At 43.5% G+C, this 21934-nt stretch overlaps 1 protein-coding gene across 5 annotated transcripts in view; it reads left to right on the plus strand.

Moving 5' to 3' along the window:
* The window catches only part of MAPKBP1 (mitogen-activated protein kinase binding protein 1), a 119293-nt gene that overhangs the window by 77162 nt on the left and 20197 nt on the right, over nt 1-21934 (plus strand). For 4 of the 5 annotated variants that reach the window (XM_082239208.1, XM_082239211.1, XM_082239210.1 and 1 more), the window contains exons 7-21: nt 1676-1813; nt 2558-2740; nt 3347-3364; nt 3784-3944; nt 7867-8056; nt 8808-8954; nt 9318-9502; nt 9595-9686; nt 10747-10872; nt 12019-12089; nt 12412-12533; nt 13820-13895; nt 15013-15124; nt 15806-15869; nt 16256-16381. In XM_082239208.1, the coding sequence (XP_082095334.1) occupies nt 1676-1813; nt 2558-2740; nt 3347-3364; nt 3784-3944; nt 7867-8056; nt 8808-8954; nt 9318-9502; nt 9595-9686; nt 10747-10872; nt 12019-12089; nt 12412-12533; nt 13820-13895; nt 15013-15124; nt 15806-15869; nt 16256-16381 (1811 nt within the window). The remainder of the gene's footprint in view (nt 1-1675; nt 1814-2557; nt 2741-3346; nt 3365-3783; nt 3945-7866; nt 8057-8807; nt 8955-9317; nt 9503-9594; nt 9687-10746; nt 10873-12018; nt 12090-12411; nt 12534-13819; nt 13896-15012; nt 15125-15805; nt 15870-16255; nt 16382-21934) is intronic. The other variant, XM_082239209.1, reaches the window with a different exon arrangement.

A 21934-nucleotide genomic window follows, 5' to 3' on the forward strand; every position in this document is an offset into this window, starting at 1 on the left:
TGTTATGTTAGCCATGTTCAAGGATTTGACTTTGGGCTATTTTGCCATGTAAGATGTTTCACTATGTCTTACCTATCCACGTTAATCCACTTGTTTCAAAATATTTTATTCTGATAGGTCAGATTTAGTCATAAGCAAACCCCCCCCCCCCCGCCATGAATTTTGATAACCAGGCATGTGAATACATCTCCTGGTTATATCTATTTAAGGTCCTAATCAGATATATTTTTTTCTGGGCTAGTGAGAGTTTATGTTTGTGTGTGGTGATAGACTAGGCAAAACCCTTCCCTTGGTAACTTAGTTACCTGCAGATGCTCCATGAAGATACCAAATCAAGTGGGAGTCTAATGCGCACATTTCTTCCCCTTCCAGAAAAGGGGAGATTGAGAATGCTGTCAGCTTTATCATCTTGAAATTAGTTTCTGTAAAATCCTTCTATCTATGTTTATCATGGTATAAAGGAAAGTGTGCCCAGACAGAGTGCATACTGAGCTTAAAACACATATTACTACAGTTTTATTATGTGAAAGCTGAAGTAGCAGTGTTATAAGCAAGGTTTGGAGCCAACCAAAGATGCTATAAATTTTATGTCTTAGAATCATAGAACCATAGAGGCTTTGTCAGTTAGTAGATGCTGCAGTGACCTGGACGTTTTCTATCGTGTGTGTCTGGAAGATATGTGTTATATTTGTGGTAAAATACACACCTGGGTGGTGCTGTGGGTTAAACCACAGAGCCTAGGTCTTGCCGATCAGAAGGTTGGCGGTTCGAATCCCCGCGACAGGGTGAGCTTCCGTTGCTCGGTCCCAGCTCCTGCCAACCTAAGCAGTTCGAAAGCACTTCAAGTGCAAGTAGATAAATAGGTACCACTCCGGTGGGAAGGTAAACGGTGTTTCCATGCACTGCTGTGGTTCACCAGAATCGGCTTAGTCATGCTGGCCACATGAGCCAGAAACTGTACGCCGACTCCCTCGGCCAATAAAACGAGATGAGCGCCGCAACCCCAGAGTCTGTCACGACTGGACCTAATGGTCAGGGGTCCCTTTACCTTTACCTTTACCTTATACATCTGGGTACTTTTAAATGTAGCCATGCACAGCATTATCTTAGAAAGGAAGAATGGTGGTGTCCCTTAGCCTAAATGTATGGTATCCCAAGGTAGGGATGAGTATGTGCTGATGACTCAAGCTACAGAACTCTTGCTGTTTAAATGTGTCATTTTATGCTTAGGGATGAGGTGGGGGTTGAAGGGCACAACCTATGTCAGTCTGCATACCTTATAGATACATAAATGTGCATATTAGGTATGTAGCCAACTAAGTCATACTCATGTGTAGAACCACTGAAATCAATGGATTTTTCTTAGCCGTCTCTATTGATTTCAGTGGGTTTAATTTTGATTATAATTCAGTCAGATGCAGCCCTATGTGTCCAAAGGGGAACTCTGCAACAAAAAGGAGGTCCCCAGTTGCTTGTGGGCTCTTTGCTGGGAGTACACTGAGCACATGAAGGGGAAAGGGAAGATGGCTGTTTCTGCCCCTCTGCCCTTCTGTCTTCGCACCCCATTTCTGCAAGTGAAGTACAAATCTGTGATTTGTCACTCACGACTTACATTTGCAAATGGAACCTCTTTGGTCAGCAAGAGATTTGATTTGCTTGAACATTTTCTTTCCAGAAAAACATTGTTGTAGCAGCCAATAAGGTCTCAAGCAAAGTGACAGCAGTGTCATTCTCTGAGGATTGCAGCTACTTTGTCACAGCTGGAAACCGGCACATCAAATTTTGGTACCTGGATGACAGCAAAACCTCAAAGGTGAGAGGCACAAATGAGAAACTGCATATATGCGGGTGATGGGAAGGAACTGTTGAGACGGGGAGAGAGGATGCATTTTCTACAGAAGGTTTTGCTTTGCTTGGCTGATGGATTGCCATGCCCTAAACAATTTTGGAAATACAGATAATCTGTTGTGCATTTTATTGATGATATTGGCCATGGAAAAATAAAAAGCTTTATCCTATAATATTCACTGAGTGCATCTGAGAAGTTCTCTTCAGAACATTTTTAATTATTTCTTTTTTATGAGAAGCAACATAGTAGATTTATAAGAGCAGTGTTCAGCTATTTTGTAAATATTTTCATTTTAAAAACAGAGGCTACCTTCATGCTTTCAATTTTCTCAATAAAACATGTTGTTCAACATTTTCCTGCATTTTGTTACACCAGTTCATAACCAGTGGGACCCTCTTCTCTATAAATTGATAGTCAGTCTGCCTTCCTTCTCTTACTCTTACTATGTTTTTGCTAGTTTTATCATTTGGACAGCGTCCCATATTCTCAAAATTCAGTCTTGTTGATTTCCTCCTGACTTGGAACTGATTGCAGCATAGACTGCTATCAGAAAGTGTTATCATTGTCCTGTCTTCTAGCAAAACATGATTTTAGAATATATCCCAATAATACAACTGGTGGATTTATTTGTAGCACATGCCCTGTTCAAAGCATTTATGCTCACCAACGTACAGCAATCTTCTAACATATTTTTCTCTTTTGTACCAGGTGAATGCTACAGTTCCTTTGCTCGGACGTTCCGGTTTGCTTGGGGAACTAAGGAACAACTTCTTCACAGATGTGGCATGCGGCAGGGGCAAAAAAGCAGACAGCACTTTCTGTATCACTTCCTCAGGTCTCCTGTGTGAATTCAACGAGAAGAGGCTACTGGACAAGTGGGTGGAGCTGAGAGTAAGTTCAGAAGCTGGAACTCTTGGTTGATGATGATGGGAATGCACTAAGCCCACAAGCTGTTGTCCTGGGAGCTGGGGCACGCTTGGTCTGAAGGCATGCTATGCAGGAACCTTGATGAAGTTAACCAGATCTAGGTTTGGCCTGGAAGGAGTCTGCCTGGGAGCCTTATATATGGAAGAAAGGATGTTTTTATTATGTTTCTAGATATGTTGTAGCCACCCAGAAGGTGCTACAGTTCAGATGAGTAACTGAATCTGAAAAATGCTGATTTGCAGAAGCCCTAGTAGTTGTGACCGACCTGCATTACAAACTGAATTAGAATAACAGAATCATAGAATTGTACGGTTGTAATTGTGCAAGATGCGTTTTCTGTCTAAAAAGAGGTAATAACTAGTTCTGTGATGAATAGACACCTAGACAGCTTGATGCTGAACCGCACTGAAAACGTGCTCTCCCTTGTAGTATGGTAAAACACAAAGGTTTGCATGTGTGTGTGATTACTTTTTTTAAACAGGAGCCTCACTCTCCAAGTTGAATGTCTCTCTTTCTCTCTCCTCCTTTCCTTCCTTTCTGCACTGAAATCACCTTTTCTCTTTTACTTAGAACACAGACAGCTTCACAGTAAGTCAGAATGGCATCGTTGCCTCCAGCACCCCACTTCCACACCATGCCTCCCATTTGTTGTCATATTTTGCGATGGTGCAAATCGTAATAGCGGGGGGAATATTTAGTGGAATAGGACAAAGTCTAAGCCAGAAAGTGTGTTTTGGCAGGGTTCATTTCCTCTCCTGATGCAGGGGAATATTGCCCCAGTATGGTGCGTAAATAATTTTGTGACTTGCAGGAGGGAAAGGAACTGCTAGGAAAGGACATTCGCTTTCTTTTCATTTGATATTACTCATTTCATTTCATATTACTCACTTTCTTCACTTTCGTCCCTCTTTGTCCCCACCACCCTGATTTCCTTCTACCTCGTCATGCTTTTAATGTGGTGCTTTTTTAAGGAATGTGCTGCTCATGTGGGTGTCTTGTGTCCTCAGACCACTGTGGCAAACTGCATCTCTGTGAACCACGATTACATCTTCTGTGGCTGTGCGGATGGCACGGTGCGGATTTTTAACCCTTTGAACCTTCACTTTGTGACTACGCTCCCCAAGCCACACTTCCTGGGGACGGATATTGCCAGCGTCACGGAAGCCAGGTAGGAAAAGGGAGAGGCCCACGAGCCTCTTTTGACATAACAAAATCTGTGATCTTGTACGATGTCTCAAAGTCATGGCAAGAGCGCCTGCTTGGTGTTTCAGCTTTTCAGTCTGTATTGAAAGTGAAGGTGGGCCCATAGCTCAGCAGTAGGACATATGCATTGCATGTAGAAGGATCCAGGTTAGATATGTGGCATCTGCAGAGTTCCCTGCTTTGGAAAGGTGCTGCTCAAGTGCATATATGGGATAGGCAGGCAAATAGTCTGACCAGGTACAAGGTAGTTTTGTGCATTAATATGACTAAGCAGCTGTACCAGCTGTTCCAGTGACCTACAAATTTGACTTCTCCCATCTTCCTTCTAAAGCAGTTCCTTCTGTGCCTTTACACCCAAATCTTGTCTTGTAGTATTCTCTCCCTTCCTGTGCCCCAGTCTCAATCTGCCATCGTCCTAGTAGGCTTTGGGGAGTTTAAGTAGGCAGAATGCGCTTGCCTTGGACTCTTTATCATTGGATAGTTGGAGCTATGCATTGGTATGCACACACAACAGAGCATTCTTTTGTTGCCCTTCCAAGTATTTTAATTAAATATGCATTTCTCTAGAAACAAACTTGATGCAAAGAAGCATTCCTTGTTCAGCCTCTCCATGCCTGTGTGCAGCATCTTTTAATATCTTGCTAGCTGAAGTTGCTAGACCATTCGCATGTTGCTGCCCTGTTAGCCAGAGAGTCCCTTGATTGCCTGCATTTTGCAGGAGAGATTCAAGCACATACCAGGAAATCTGGGTTTGCACAATTCAAGTGAATTAAAGTGTTCTGTCATCCTAGCACAACAAATCCAAATTAAAAAAGAAACTGACTTTTTGCAGTTAGGAGACTAATAGTGAAATGCATTGAAAAGTGTAGGATGAATGAATTATTAACAGGAAAATGTGTAAACATCCCACAAGGAAATTGGGATGAATGCAGGATGACTGTTGATTTGTAGTAAAATGAATGAGAACAAATTCTCAATGAAGACCAGATACGATCTTGCTCTGGGCAAGCAAATCAGGTTGAGTGCGCAATAAACTGGTTCTCTAGAATAGCCCAGAATGACAGAAAAAAATACAAATGCACAAGGCAAGTGCCTTTTCAATGCACTGGCTCTTGGGTCTGAAAAGACCAACTACCCTGCAGATTAAAAAGTGATACGCCCTGTCCAGCTGTAGCCGAGAAAGCCATGACTGTGCATACTCCTATCTCTTGGCCACATTAATACAGTGGTGCCCCGCAAGACGAATGCCTCGCAAGACGAAAAACTCGCTAGACGAAAGGGTTTTTCGGTTTTGCATTGCTTTGCTAGACGAATTTCCCTATGGGCTTGCTTCGCAAGACGAAAACGTCTTGTGCTTTTTTCTTAAAGCCGCTTGAAGAGGCGCAGTTGCGATGGACCGTGCTTCGCAAGACGAAAAGCATCGCAAGACGAAAAGACTCGCGGAACGAATTATTTTCGTCTTGCGAGGCACCACTGTAGTTCACGTGTTTGGATTACAGTTTTGCTCAGAATGCAGCCTTGAGCAGCTAATGAGAGCTGCATCCTAAAACTGCAATTATTTGAAATGGGAAGCTGGGCATCAAACGCGGAGTCTGTTCCGTTTCTCAAAGCCTCGTGTTGTTGGAGCACTCGGCCAGCGATACACTGTGCTGGCTCTTTTTTCCTCCAGAAGCAATTTCTGCCAGTCCCATGCCTATAATTTCTCTCTGAGCAGCCAAAATTACGTGGCTCCTGAAAGTATGGAGCTTGGGAGCTGATCACAAACATAGCTGCATGCATTTTTTTTTTCATTTGAAAGGAAGCTGAAAGCCACAGACATCATTAAAACCATTTCATGCAATAGGTTCTTTGTGGGATGCTTGTCTTGAGCCCTTCTGACAGCCCACGCTTCATTAATTACTTGGCTTTCAGTACAATCTCTGTTACATTCTTTGGTCTGCTAGTTCTCAAAATCTGACCCTTTCAGTTGCCCTAGCGCCTTTTATCAAAAAACCCAACATCATATTATTTATTTGATATTCTCTGCATTTCAGTTGCTGTTCTAGATGTCTGAATGCTACTATAAGGGTCTGTTGCTGCTCTCCCTAGGGAAATGTACATGCAGCAGTTTCTTCAAAATCTGATGAGATTCTGAGATAGGGACCATACAATGAATAATAGCACTAAGCAATCAGTGTAGATTGGTAACTTATTTAGAGCTTGATGGTTTCTACCCCTCAGTTTTCCTGGTCTGCTATTTTTCCTGTTTTCCCACTCAACCTGTTTGCATATAGGGGCATCACCATAAGGTGACACTTTTTACAGGGTAACTTAAGCCAAGTCCCTACCCTGAGGAACTTACAAACTAAATGTTGCTAATGGACTGTTGGTAGAGGGAGGAGAAAAAGGGAAGAGGCAAGAGTCATAGGAGAATATATTCAAATGTGGACACCTTGTAAGCAGCCATGTCCATGGAGTAAGAATGGTGGTGGCAGATTCCAGATGATTAGCTGGAGAGGTTTCTGTGACCTGGAAAGAGATGGTTCTGGGTTTTTTTAAGGGTGTTTGATGCGTCATAAATGACTGATGTAGGTATGTGTGGGCTAGTAATACCCTAATACAGTGGTGCCTCGCAAGACGAAAATAATTCGTTCCGCGAGTCTTTTCGTCTTGCGATGTTTTTCGTCTTGCGAAGCACGGTCCATCGCAACTGCGCCTCTTCAACTGGCTTTAAGAAAAAAGCGCAAGATGTTTTCGTCTTGCGAAGCAAGCCCATAGGGAAATTCGTCTAGCGAAGCAACGTAAAACCGAAAAACCCTTTCGTCTAGCGAGTTTTTCGTCTTGCGAGGCATTCGTCTTGCGGGGCACCACTGTACCTTTCCTAGATTTATTTGTAAGCACTCTGTTTCTTGCTCACTTGTGTGCACATGTACGGGTGTACACACACACATATACAAGCAAACAAACAAAAACACGGGGGGTGGTGTGTGTGCCCCCTTCAGACTGCTTCATTTCCTACAATGGAAAAACTCTGAAAAGTTTTTTTCTTTTTTCAAGTTAACGGAATATTTTTAAGATAAAGTTTTCCCATAAGCCTGGGCAGTTTGAGATTTCAATGGAAGACAATCCATAGCATTAGGAGAGTGAGAATGCCTATGTATACTGTAAGCATATGCAACCCTCAAATCCAAGATGCATTTCTGCACCTGGAGGGGTAGAGCTGTTTTCATGAGCGGGCCTCACAGAACCGTTTTTTTTTGCTTGTGAATTGCTGCTTGCCTTCTTCTGGTTTGGAGGCACAAGAAGCAGGCACTGCACATCAACTTTTCCTTTGACTGGGTTCCTTCCTTGTGGCTCATGTTTTTTTGTCTCCCCTAATGGGTTTTGACTACTGTGATTTTGGCTTTAGGCACAGTCCCTGGAACTTAACCCCTACGTAAGTTGCAGGTTTACTGAATCCGCTCTGCCACAAGTGCAATATTTACCCTTAGCCCAGACAATCTCTCTCAGTTGCCCACTCCATTGAAATACGATTACAATACAGACCTGGGTTACAGGGGCTTAATAACAATTAAAACAAGATAATTGTGTATGAAGCATTTCTGAACACTGGAAAGAATTCTATAAATGGGCAAGGTAATTATATGATAAAGTGTAACTATGTGAATGTAGAATTAACTGGGTCAGCCTTTCCCAACCTGGATCTGTCCTGGCTATGCTGGCTCAGGCTGATGGGACTTGTAATCCCAAAACCCATGAAGCACACCAGGTTGGGAAAGGCCGAAATAGCAGGTGGTGGCCAGCAAAATAAGCAACCACCTTGCCCAAGCTTTGTTATACTTTGTCACTTCTCGTTCCACCCTCCGTGTTCTTCCAACAATTCATCATTGTCCTCTTTTTGTTCACAGCCGGCTCTTCTCTAACGTGACCGATGCCAAGTATCCAGACACCATTGCCTTGACCTTTGACCCCAATAACCAGTGGCTCTCCTGCGTTTACAACGATCACAGCCTGTATGTGTGGGATGTCAAGGATCCCAAGAAAGTGGGCAAGGTTTATTCGGCATTGTACCACTCCTCTTGTGTTTGGAACGTTGAGGTAAGCAAGGATTAAGAAGGTTGCCTTGCGGTGGGGGGAGCTGAGGGGAGCAGTTGTTTGTGCAGTGGCAATAAGATAGTTTCTCTCTCTTTTAACTCAAAAACTCCACAACTCCATTGTGTAGATGTGTACTGAGCACCTATCCCAACAGTGCTGCTGCTTTGTGCATCCAGAAACTTTCTCTTAGGGGGTTAGTCGGAAAAGGAACAAAGGGAACTAAGTAGGCATTTCAGATCACCTCCTTTTCTCAGTACAGTACTGGTTTCAGTTATGCCAGAGTGTCAAAGGATCATAGCAATAGCAGAGTGCTGCTCCCTGGTGGTGTGTGCAAGAGTGTTTAAAGATATTTGCTCCTTTCTACTTCTAATGACCATTTGGAGTGTTATCATGTAACAGCAGGGCTCCTATTTAAAGGACAAATTGCCGTCATGTTCTGGCCAGGTTATTTTATATAAATGGAAATGAAGGTTTAATTTGCCTAGGGAGACCACTTTCAAACGTGGACAGGGCAGGCCTCATGCTCTTTAATGATTATGTAGAACAAGGAATTTTGGCAGAAGTGGCTTGGTTTGCAGGGTGTAAAAATGCCATACCTATCAAAGTCACCTCTCCAACACATCTGTTTAGCAGCAAGGAGCCCTGTTCTCTCCTGAATTTCACCATCCTCAGTTTGGTGCAAATGCATTTCCTTTTTTTTATTGTCAAATACAGGTGATACCTTTCTTACTTTGCTTTGTTTGCCTGTCTTCAGGTGTACCCTGAGGTGAAGGATAGCAACCAGTCTTGCTTGCCCCCAAACTCTTTCATCACCTGCTCTTCTGATAACACCATCCGCCTCTGGAACACAGAGAGCTCCAACATCCATGGGGCGGCTCTCCATCGGAACATTCTGAGCAATGTAAGAACATATTTTGGTCTGGAACTCATCACATGGGATTGTTCTTAATGCAGGACAAAAGGAGCTGAGCAGCCAGCTTTATACCAAATGTGCAATCTAGGCAATGTTGCTCTGAAATGCAGCAACCAAGTTAAGTTTTGCTTGTGAGAGCAGCCTTGGATTTTGTTGGCATGTTGTAGCCTGTATGGATCCTTTTTCTGTTCCACGTATTTACTGTGTTATGTAAGAACCAGCGCCCAAAGTGCCTGAACCAGTATAATCAAACACTCCTGCTGTTCACCACTTTGGGGTAGCTTTTGGGCTGTGTAGCAGGTTATAGATAAAGCCATAACATAAGGAACGTCTTGTTCTTTTTCTTATCAGGACTTGATGAAAATTATATATGTAGATGAAAACACTCAGACCCTCCTGGACACAGAATATAACACTGGTGGGGGTGCCGACAAGGCTGACACGCAGGCCCTAGATGCAAAAGTGGGGATTCGTACAGTCTGTGTGAGCCCTACTGGGGAGCACCTGGCATCAGGTGACAGGATAGGTACTCTCAGGTAAGGTTTTTTTAAATTATTATTAAAGAAGGCTAAACTTCTGTAGCAATACTGAAAGGTCCTTTCTGACCCTCTGACTGTGCTCTTCTCAGGATCTATGAGCTGAAATCCCTGAGAGAAATGCTGAAGGTGGAAGCTCATGATTCTGAAATCCTCTGCCTTGAGTACTCCAGACCTGAGACAGGTAAGATTAGCTCAGATTGGCATTCTGAGTTTAACTCTTTAGCTCTGTTAGCAGAGATCATTCAGTTCCAGATATAAAATTTGAAGGAGACGAAGTAGTCTATTACTAAAGCCACAGGCACATATAGGCCATTGCTCCTTTTAAAAATTAATCGCAGAATGAAACATTGTTGTTGTTGTTGTTGTTGTTGTTGTTGTTGTTGTTGCTGCTACTGCTGTATGCTGCCCAAACAAAACACATTAAAAACTTCCCTATACAGGGCTGCCTTCAGATGTCTTCTAAAAGTCTCATAGTTGTTTATTTCCTTGTCATCTGATGGGAGGGCATTCCATAGGGTGGGTGCCACTAACAGAGGGCCCTCTGCTTGGTTCCCTGTAACTTCACTTCTCACATTGAAGGAACCTCCAAAAGGCCCCTGGACCTCTGTCAGGGATGGAAACAGTACTTCTGGTATACGGGGCCAAGGCCATCTAGGGCTTTAAAAGTCAGCACCAAAACTTTGAATTGGGCTGGGAAATGTACCAGGAGCCATGCAGATCTTTTAGGACTGGTGTTATATGGTCCAGCTGCCACTCCCAGTCACCAGTCTAGCTGCCGCATTCTGGATTAGTTGTAGTTTCTGAGTCATCTTCAAAGGTAGCCCCACGTAGACTGCATTGCAGTAGTCCAAGTGGGAGATAACTAGACAGTCTGAAGGCAGGTAGGGTCTCAGCCGGCGTGCCAGATGGAGCTGGTAGAGAGTTGCCCTGGACACAGAATTAACCTGTGTCTCCATGGACAGCTGTGAGTCCAAAATGACTTCCAGTCTGTGCCCCTGGTCCTTCAGGGGCACAGTTACCCTATTCAGGAGCATGGAGTCCCCCACATATGTCCACCCCCTGTCCCCCAGAAGCAGTACTTCCGTCTTGTTGGGATTCAACCTCAGTCCATTAACCACCAACCATCCTCCAACATGAGGAAAGCACCATTGTATCACAACATACTGCAGTCCTTTTGAAGTCCAGCTTGAGAAAATGCATTAGCAACTAAAGGATTTTCTCATTTCATATCTTTATGACAGGGTTGAAGCTTCTAGCATCAGCCAGTCGAGACAGACTGATTCATGTTTTGGATGCAGGGAAGGATTATAGCCTGCAACAGACACTGGATGAGCATTCGTCCTCTATCACAGCTGTGAAGTTTGCAGGTAACGGGGTCAAGTGCAACTGTCTTTGTTAACTCGACAAATGTTCCCCATTGCAGTTACAAGTAGCTGATAGACATTTGACAGTTTTCATAGCTGATTGCTGCATTTGGGTACCCACTTCCCATAACATTCTGGTTCCTTTCCTTTCTGCCTCTGGAATACTGCAAACTTTCCAAGTAGAGGAAAGGCAACTGGTTAGTGCAGCAGACATCATGCAACAAAACATTCATTTGCTCATATTCAGCGTTCAGTTGGGGAAGGGCCACAGATCAGTGGGAAAGCATCTGCTTTGCATCCATAAAGTCACAGATTTCATCATTGGCATTTCGAGGTAGGAGTGGGGAGACCCTTGTCTGAAACTCTGGAGAGCTAGGCTAGATGCGCCAATGGTCTGAATTGGTATAAGGCTGCTGTCTATGTTCACACATTATCAGAAAGTTATCTTCGCCATTTTCCCCTGCCAAATTGACCTTGGTTTGTGTTCTCCTATCACATGTGGTTTGGCTCTTTTGCATGGGTGATGTGGAGCTATTTGCAGATGTGGTACACTTACTCTCTATTCGCGGTTCAGATTTTTCATTAGCAAAATTTGTATATCGCCTAATTGTAAATACTGTAAAACCTCTAAAGTGGTTTGGGGAGATTGTATGGGTTAACTAAGTGTGGTGTAGCAATACATAACTTGGATTTGAAACCTCTGTGCAGATGCTTACTGGGTACACTTTGGCCAGCCATGCTTTCTCAGCCTGCCCTACCTCACAGGATGGTAGTGAGAATCAAACAGAAATGGGCCTGTTTGCTATTCTTCACTCTGGCATCCATTGTGCTCCTTCAAATGGAACAGAGCCTGGTTTGCTAGGGTAGAAAAGTGCATTGCTTTTAAAAAAACAACCTTAAAATATCATCTCCAAACCCTGGTGCTCTCCACTTGTTCTGGCCTGCAAGTCCAATCAGCCCCAGCCATGGTGATGGAGCCTGTACTCTAAAACACAATGTTTGAGAAGGCTGCTTTAAAACACAGACTGGCAGGAATAGTAATATGCCATATACAGGAAGGACTGTAAGGCACAAATAAACTGAAGAAATCTAAGTTTTGTATTGCATGTCCGCTTGCTCATGGGCCTACCTGTTTCTCTCCTTCTCTAGCCAATGATGGAAAGGTGAAAATGATCAGCTGTGGAGCAGATAAGAGTATCTATTTCCGCACTGCACAGAAGGTAATTCCATTAGAGTATTCTGTCTTTATGTAACTTCTGGAGTAGAGCTGTTTTAAGAGCGAAGAAGAGAGGAAAGGCTTTGGATGGTGGTCCAGGCCTTGTTTCTTTCCTATCTTGACTTAAAAAAATAATAAAAAAATAGAAGAAACTATGTTGCAGGAGGCCTGCTAGTAATGGAGCCATTCAGCCACTGTATAATTTCAGCCTCTTTATGTAACTGTTTCGAAGGCGGGCGCTTTTATCTCTTGCTTGGAAAGAATACCCTGGGGGTCATCATTGTAGCGCCCCGGTCTTCATTGCTGCTGTTTTTTCTTGCACTTAGACAGCTGATGGGGTTCTCTTTACTCGTACGCACCATGTTGTTAGGAAGACCACTCTGTACGACATGGATGTGGACCCTAACTGGAAGTATGCTGCTATTGGATGCCAGGACCGCAATATCAGGTTGGTTCACTAGTTGGGATCTAAACCTTTTATTCCTTAGCTTAGACTTGAGAACAAGTTCCATTGAACTCAGTGTGTCATTTCTTCATAAACATGACCAATGGAGTCAAATCAATGTTTAAGATTTCCTGGCCTATGTATACCAACCTTCCCCACCCTGGTGCCTTCTAGATTTTTGGGCTGCAGCTTGCATCAGCCCCAGCCACCAAGGTCAATGATCAGGGATGGTGGGAGTTGTTTTTTATTATTATTATTATTATTATTATTATTATTATTATTATTATTATTATTATTAATCAATCAGTCAATCAATTAGATTTCCTCCCTTGCCTTGTGCTGTAAGATCCTAGGGTTGGTTACATAGAGTTGTAGTCCAACAGCATATGGTTGGGGAAGGTGGGTGAAGGCGCTACTAATCAGAAAACCATCCTGTGAGTGCCTGACTTGTTCCAACTTCACTATTCAAAGAACCAATGCCTGGGACTAGCTTCTTCTCACTATTCAGTCACACCTAATGCAAAGACAGTATGCAGAAATCTATTGACAGAGGATTTCTTGCACTGGCCAGGGGTTAGGGTAGGTGTCATTTTGAGGCCCCTTCTGATGCTATGATCCCAAGAGAAGAGTGGCAGGAGCACTTATGTGATTGAATAGCGTCGGATGGGGAGGTGGAGTGGCCACTAGCTTAGCTATCTCTTTTGAAAGGGAGGTGGATCTTTACAGCTAATAGCTATTTAGGGCTAAATGAAACTGTCACATGTTCAAGACCCATCAGACAAGAGGTCCTAAATGCTAGAAGTCTGTCTGGTGAGCTTCCCAGAGATATTTGGCTGGCCACTCACTGTTTGAACTAGATTTTATTTATTTTATATTTTATTAGCTTTCTCAGGGCAGTTCAAAAGATAAAAATACGAGAGGAAACAACAAAGCAATAATGCCCCTCCCACAAACACATTTAAAAGGTCGTAGAATATTCATCAGCCAAATGGTTAAAGAGGAACATTTTTGCCTGGCTCCTAAAAATATGTAATGAAGGTGCTAGCTGAACCTCCCGTGGGAGAGCATTCGGCAGATGGGGAGCCACTGCAGAAAAGGCCTGTTCTTATGTTGCCACCCTTCGGACCACACGTGGAGGAGGCACATGAAGAAGGGCCTCAGAGGATGAATGCAGAGTCTGGGTCGGTTTATATGAGAGGCAGTGCTTTGAGGTATTACAGTCCTGAGATGCAATTCTTGTTCTGCTATAGCAAGGCCTTATTAATGATAATGTCTTGTTTCCCTCTCAGGATTTTCAACATTAGCAGTGGGAAGCAAAAAAAGCTGTACAAGGGATCCCAAAGTGAAGATGGCACCCTCATTAAAGTAAGGCCTTTATCGGTTTTGCCTCCCACGGCTCCATTTTTCCTTGTGTGTGCTTTTTATTATGTGCAGCTTGATTTGGTGCTCTGATTGAGGGGCTAGATTTCAACTTAATTCCATGCAATGTGAAGACCTTATGTTTGGGAATATGTCATTTGTTGCTGGTGTATGTTTGTGCAAATTGCAGAATGGATAATCTATTCTCAATACATTCTGGGTATAAATGAAAGATAACATTATAAAGATGTGGATAAAATTACTACCATTACTCCAGAAAGTAAGTAGTTAAAATCCATAAGAATCACTCTGCGCTAAAAACGGGGATGAATAAATAAGTATTGGCTTCGGGTTTCTCAATAAAAGGGCTGTGTTTTAAAGTGGCATCTGTGGATAATTTATCTGCTGCTACTCTAAACTGATCCATATGGACAAGAAATCCGGTGGTGCTGAATAAGCATATTTGAATATGGTACATTCTCCCCATTGTGCACGTCATGCATTATCCTGGGGCACTTCCTCTATTCCCTTTTGATGATTCTTGCATGCTGTGTTGTGGAAACATATACAATAACTTTGCATTCAGTCTCCAAAACAGTTTTGTTTATTGTTTCTCGGCTCTCTTAGCCTTGATTCAGGAAGCACCTCTCCTAGCCAGATCAGTTTGTTTGCTTTCCAGATTTTTTCAGCAAAGCAGATTGCTAGAAATCTGTGACACAGAAGATGACAATATTGCCAGGGTGGAGAGATCTGAGAATCTAGAACAATGCTAACATTAGATAAATCCTATTCTTCTGAGGGGATCCTGACCTCTAATGCCTAGTATGTATATACCAGCTACATGGCTGGTGAACTCTACCCTCCCTTCAAGGTTTTTTGGGGGGAGAAGAGGAGAGTTTGGATCCAAAGCCCCATCTGCTTTTTAGTTAACTTGGTTAGCATGTGATTACAAAATATGCATTATTATCCTCTGGCCTGGATAATGCTCATACCATGAAACATACCCACCTGGTTGTGTGCACTTAGCAAAATCCTGCAAACTAGACTTTCTAAAGCCAAGAGACCATAGCACAGATATATTTTGTTATTCTTTTTTTTCTCTGTTCTGTGTCATTTGTTTCAGGTGCAAACAGATCCCTCTGGTCTCTATATTGCTACAAGCTGCTCTGACAAGAACCTTTCTATCTTTGATTTCTACTCAGGCGAGTGCGTGGCCACAATGTACGGGCATTCAGGTAAATCACTGAGCCTTTGTTGATGGTGAATGTTGCTTGAAAATTCTTAGTGAGTTACATTCCATGGTTGTTTTTTTAAATGAAGGGAGCATGTTATAGTACCACATTTGGTAGTACCACATTTGTTAAAGTATATTTTCATAGAAATAACACTTTTCTCTATGTTGAGTACTTAGGTGAACTGGTGCAATTGCAAATGAGGTGCCCTTTAGGTGTTTCAGCAGTGGCATAGTTTATTTTAATTAATCCATATAGTGGATTTGTTGAATGGTTTCATATGATTTTTGACTGGTGGCCTCGAAGTGGCTCATAATTTTTTAAAAACGCAATTGATACATTAAAAGCCACATACTTAGAAGAGAACTAGCCTGGCTTCATCAGGAGTTGGCACCTGGCATTGTCTTTGCCTACCTGCCCTCTTCCCTTCCACACAGGACAGTTGGTAGTAGTGGGTCCTCTGGTGAGGGAAGGATCAGTCCGCCTGCTGCTTTGTCTTTGCCTCCTGCCCTCTGTAATCCTCCAGGTTTGTTTTGGTATTACATGTGAACTGATGCAATCGGTAAGGTTTAGGCAATGGTTCCTGTAGGGCTTATGGTCATAGAACTCCAAGCTGTTCATTTGAAGTCGTTGCACACAACAGTGTTTCAAGATCTGTTCTCTTTGTCCTTCTGACATTTACAGAGATTGTAACTGGGATGATGTTCAGCAATGACTGCAAACACTTGATCTCGGTCTCTGGTGATAGGTAAGCAAAGGGATATTTCTGCCTTAGATCTTCCTTTCATCAGTGGGTATGGATGCTTAAAAGTTACTTTAAAAAAAATGGGGTGGATATGCAATGGCCTTTACTCTGTGCATTGGAAGAGTATTAACATAGGCCTCCCACTGTGAGGTGTGATAATATTTGAAGAATTATGGGGAAAGAGGTGCATCCTGGGCTTTCTGGAGTGTCAGTATGAAGGTGGGAAGCAGTGGGCATCAGGCAGGTACACTGAGGAGACGGCACTGAGCTTCTATTGAGGAGGGTATAGAAACTTGCAGGAGAACGAATCTTCTCCAGGAACGTGTATCTGGGTAGAATTGGCGGTTCTTGAGCAAGACAAGACTTGTTTCTGTGTTTCCTGCTTACAGCTGCATTTTCATCTGGCGTCTGAGTTCGGAGATGACCATCAACATGCGGCAGCGCCTGGCAGACATGAAGCAGAGAGGGAAGCAAGCGGAGAAAGCACAGCCAGGCAAACCAGCTGGGCTTGCCAGGTAGGAGGAAGCCATTGTGGACACTTTTCAGTAATAAGAGGTGTTTACTGGCTGCATAATCAAGTGGAAATTCAGATGTGGAGGGACGCAGGTGGTGCTGTGGTCTAAACCAGTGAGCCTCTTGGGCTTGCCGATCAGAAGGTCGGCAGTTCGAATCCCCGTGACAGGGTGAGCTCCCGTTGCTCTGTACCAGCTCCTGCCAACCTAGCAGTTTGAAAGCACGCCAGTGCAAGTAGATAAATAGGTACCACTTCGGTGGGAAGGTAAACGGTGTTTCCGTGCGCTCTGGCTTCCGTCACGGTGTTCCGTTGCGCCAGAAGCGGTTTAGTCATGCTGGCCACATGACCCAGAAAGCTGTCTGTGGACAAACGCCGGCTCCCTCAGCCTGAAAGCGAGATGAGCGCCGCAACCCCATAGTTGCCTTTGACTGGACTTAACCGTCCAGGGGTCCTTTACGTTTCCCCCCCAGATGTGGCCATCTTCTAATGCAGGGTTGGAGAACTGTGGCCCTTCGGATGTTGTTGGACTTCAACACCCATGAGCCCCAGCCATCTTGGACAGTGGTCAGGGATGATGGGTGCTGTAGTACAGCAACTTCCAGAGGGCCACAGATTCCTCATTCCTTTGTTAATGGAAAGAGTCCATCAGCAGAATAGTGAGGGGGTGAGCTATGTTCAATGATTTTCCCCCTAAGTCTGCTCCAGAGGGTCCCCCAACCCACTGGAGTACATTTTTGGAGGGTGTGGGGTAATACTGGGGAAATTGCTGAGCATTTCAATGGCTAACTTCTTCCATTAGCTGAAGATCACTATTCCACCCCATGTTTTACTTTGCATTTGTTGATGACAGGAGACTACGAACTTGTGTGATAGTTCTGCATCTGTACGAAGGGGTTTTCATTAAACAACTATGGGCTCTCTAATCTATATCACTGTCATACCTTATGTTCTTCTGGTAACATTATGGGAGGTTGCCTGCTCTTCATGGGGTTACACTACCTCTGAAGGAGCTGGTACATAACTTGGGGTACTTCTGCATCCTTCCATTAGCTTTGGCTGGTGGTTCAGCTGCACCCCTATCTGGACAGGGATAGCCTAACTTCTGTGGTCTATGTTCTGGTAACCTCTGTGTCAGATTACTGCAATGTGTTGTTTGTAGGGCTGCCTCTGAAGATTGTTCAGAAACTTCAGCTGGCGCAGAATTCAGCAGCCAGGTTGCTCACCGGAGCAAGATGGTTTGAGCATTTTACACAGATCCTGGCCTGACTGCACTGCCTGCCAGTTATTTTCTGGGTCCAAATAAAAGTGCTGGTTTTTATCTATAAAGCCTTGAAAGGCTCAGGACTACAATACCTCAAGAACCGTCTTTCCTCATATGAACCAACCTGGTTCATCATATGAGGCCCTTCTTCATATGCCTCCTCAACACGAGGTCTGGAAGGTGGCAACATAAGAAAGGGCCTTTTCTGTGGTGGCGCCCTGCTTGTGGAATGCTCGCCTCAGAGAGGCTTTCTTGGAGCCTTTGTTACATATCTGTAGGCGCTGGGCAAAAACATTCCTCTTCTCCCAGGCCTTTAAAACTGTGGCATTTTAAACTGTGTGTGGGAGGGCTATTGTTTTTGTTTGCTATTATGCTATATAGTTTTGTGTTTTTATATTGTAAACTGCTCTGTGATCTTTGGATGAAGGGTGTGGTATAATAATAATAATAATAATAAAATAGGGGCACAGAGCAGAGCCTCACCAGAATGGCCTGAGGGTAAGGCCTGAGGAGGGTTGTGCGGGCTTCATTTTACTTTCTTTTCTCATCCACGCTGTCCCTTAGGTATGTGCTTTATTTAGTTTAGCCTAAAAATATCTACCATTATCCAGCATGTTTCTCAGAAAGCCTTTGCTCAAGCATAGAATTCTATTCTGAGCAAAGGAAGATCACGTGAGTGGTGTTAGCCAGATGTCTGGGTGTCAGTACAAAGGAACATACAGTACAGTCAAACCTTGGTCCCCAAATGCCTTCGTTTTGGAACGTTTTTGCTCCTGAACGCCAAAACCCCAGAAGCAAATGCTCCGGTTTTCAAACTTTTTTTGGAAGCCGAACATCTGACACAGCTTCCGCTTGACTGCAGCCAGTCAGAAGCCACGCCTCGGTTGTCGAACATTTCGGAAGCTGAATGGGCTTCCGGAATGGATTACGTTCGGCAACCGAGGTTTGTCTGTATGTGGTAGCAATAGTCAGATTGTATAGCTATGAACAAACTTGTCTAGCTGGGATGGGATGGGGAAACAGGTAACACTCGAGATGTTGCTGAACTACAACTCCCATTCCTGCCCATTGGCTGTGCCTTCTGGGGCTGGAGTTGGAGTCCAACAGTATCTAGTATTTTGTTGTCAGAAAAGGGGAGGTAGTTGAGGAGGAAAGCATTTTGCATGTGCTCAAACGTGCTCTGTTCTATTTGCTCTGGTATTGCAAAGTTCTAATCCCTGCTGAGTCATTGCTGACATTAAATCCCGCTGGTGCCTCAGTAATATCCTTCCCTGCTATGCCTTAGCAGTTTGCTGTGGAGAAGCCTTTTCAAGCCAAAACTGCTGGAGCTGTGGAGCAGTGTTCTTTTTATAGCAAACTCTTTGCCATTCCAGCAGCTGCACACACAGCCTTTGCCTTTTTGGAGGGGCAGCCTGTGTGTCAGGCACTGCCAGTTTCAGTCAATATTATAAAGCTTGCTTGTCACATGCTCTTGCTGGGAAAGGTTGAGTCTGCCACATACCAAGCCCTGCAGCTTGTTGGAAAACACGTTTGGTGACCTCTTTGATTAAGCTGGGTGCTGTCTGTCTGGTCAGCATTTAAAAGGATTGTTTCCTGCACTGGCCCTAGTTGTTGGATATGAGTAGAGAGACCTGAGGAGCACTGCTTGATGAATGTCGGAAGGATGTAAGCTTCACTGTAAGGAGCTTAAAAGCTGGGGAAGTTGTGTAAGAAACTTTTTTTAAAATGGGTATTCATTTATTTTAGATTGGATTGAGGTTACCGGTACATCGATTTTGTTGCTGCTTGATGTTTGTAAGGATGTTGGTTCGTGTGTAGCTAGGGAAAAGTTCTGCAGAAATCTTTTAATTGCTCTGTGATATTTTTAGCTCACCTTTCTAGTTCCATTGTTTAAACTTGGTATAAGAAAGGAGGTGATGGATGTAAGATGCATTTGGAAGCCAGCTAGTGCCTTTGGTAGTGTTACTGAGAACACCACAAAATGAATGAGCATAAACCTTGTGGAATGTTCTGAGAATTATGTTCTGCTGATGTGGCAAGTGGGAGAATGGAAATGCTTCAGTTTGAAATGTCATGTTCTCCGTCCTCTTAGCAGATATAATATGGACCTGTTCTTACAAAGCACAGGTTTAGGAATGTGCCATTGGCCACATGTTCTCCCTCCTCTGCTTCCAATGTATTTCAAATCATGGTTTGCCATGACTCAGAAAATTATGGACAGTACTTTCCCTCCAAGCCTGGTTTGGACTGAAGTTGATTGCAAACCATACTTTGGAAGTGCCACTAATTGTGGTTACAAATTTGGATGTTGCAGCAAACTATAGTTAGAGCATACTAAGAAAATGAGAGAATGAAATACAACGGGGTGGGGGGAGTGTGAGGAGAGAAGATGGGAGCCCACTGCACATTTTCTCAGCCAGGGTGGTTGTTTTGGTTTTTTGGAAGACTGTGTTCCTGATATATATATACCAGTGTGATGGAATGTGCATCTGATAGTCACTGAGACTCACATGGATCCCTGCATCTATTTACATAATAATGAATTAATTCGTGGTACGTCTTAAAAAAATTCTTTTGTTTATGTTTTATTCAGGTTTCAGATTCTAAGGGCAGGGATTTTTATGTTGGATTCCTTTTTTCCTGATGATGATTTTTTTGTTACTGTACTCTGTTATAACTGTTTTTAATTTTAATTTTAAATTGTTTCAACCTGCCCTGAGACCTGCAGGCAAATAATGCTGTGTTGTTGTTGTTTTACTTGTAGAGAGGAGTGGGAGAAGATTTTAAGGCCAATGTTTATACCAGGGGTAGGGAATGTATAGCCCTCCAGATATTGTTGGACTCCCCAACTCCCAGCACTGCCTATGGTCAGGGATGATGGGAAATGTAGTTCAACAACATGTGGAGGACCACAGGTTGATTTATACAGTTTAAAAACACATTTTGCTTTCTTCTTGTTGTTCCCCTCCCTTGTCCAATTATCCTTATGAAAGCTTCCCCTTATGAAAGCTTCCCCTTCTCAACAAGAAATATTTTATATTATCTAAACATAAGCTGTGAAGCTTAAAGGCTTTTATGAACTAAGATCATGGTTATAGTTTTCTCTTCTTTTTTCCTGGTGATTTTGGATGAAGTGTACATGTCAAGAGAGAATTAAAGTTGGCTTTGATGAGCACTTCTGTGCTGAAGGTAGATCGCTTGTACTCAGTGCTACTTTTCTAGAAAAAGAGGTGCCAGAACTCACCGCGGACACTGCCCTCATTCTCTTAGAATGGCAATGATGCTCACCTGACAGGTGGAAGAACTGAGTTGGTGGGATTATTTGGTGGAAGTGGTAAAGCAAACCGATACACATTGAGTAGCGCATGGCACTGAATCAACGCAGTGCTGACTGTAGCCTGGATGAAGAGGCTAAATATCATTGTAACAAGGCATGCCATTTAATTTCTTTAAATATACATACGCATGCCATCTAAAAAAGCTTTAAAAAAATAAGTTAGCATTCTTAGTGCCTAAGAAAACAAGTTACACCCTGTGTTTATAAGCCCCCCCCCCCTTTTATGGAAAATTCTCCAATCATATCTGTGATGCACATGCAACCAGCAACAACTGTGGAAATGTTATTGCGGTTGATGCATGTGGAAGCACACCTAACGCATCAACTGCATGGGAGGCAGCTCCTTCAAGGCATGGCCTGCTGGTGTTTTCCTCACTCCTTTTCAAGCGCAGGCCTGTACCCAAAGCACTTTATAAAAGCCTTGCCTGTATTGCTTACTACTGCTGGTATTTTCCTGCTCTCAAAGGTTGCTGCCATTTGAAAGAGATCACCACAGCCCCAGATAGGTGGATGCATACGCCCTTTCACCACAGACAGCCATGATCTATGCCTTGCCTCCATAGATTATTTGTCTAATCCTCTTTAAAAGCTTTGGGGGGTGGAGAGAGAAATTCATAGAGGAGCGAGCTATTGACAGCTACTAGCCATGATGGCTATAATCTGCCTCTGCAGCTCCTGTGCTGGAAATAACAGGAAAAGGTGTTATTGTGCTCAGATCTTGCTTGATGCCTGTGGGCTTCTGGTTGTGCACTGGGAGAACAGGCTGCTGAACTATATGGACCATTGGCCTGATCCAGCAAACTATTCTGGATGTTTTTAGATCTGGGGCAGTTGAAGTCTTGAGTGGGTGGTTCATAGTAGATTGTCAGGGATTTCTGACTATTGACACTCGACCAGCCCATTACTGTCTCTTGGCACTGGTGTAACACCTGCTCTGCTTTTGCTTATTCAGATGG

Source organism: Podarcis vaucheri (assembly GCF_965113315.1).
Source record: "Podarcis vaucheri genome assembly, chromosome: 1".
NCBI classification, from domain to species: domain Eukaryota; kingdom Metazoa; phylum Chordata; class Lepidosauria; order Squamata; family Lacertidae; genus Podarcis; species Podarcis vaucheri.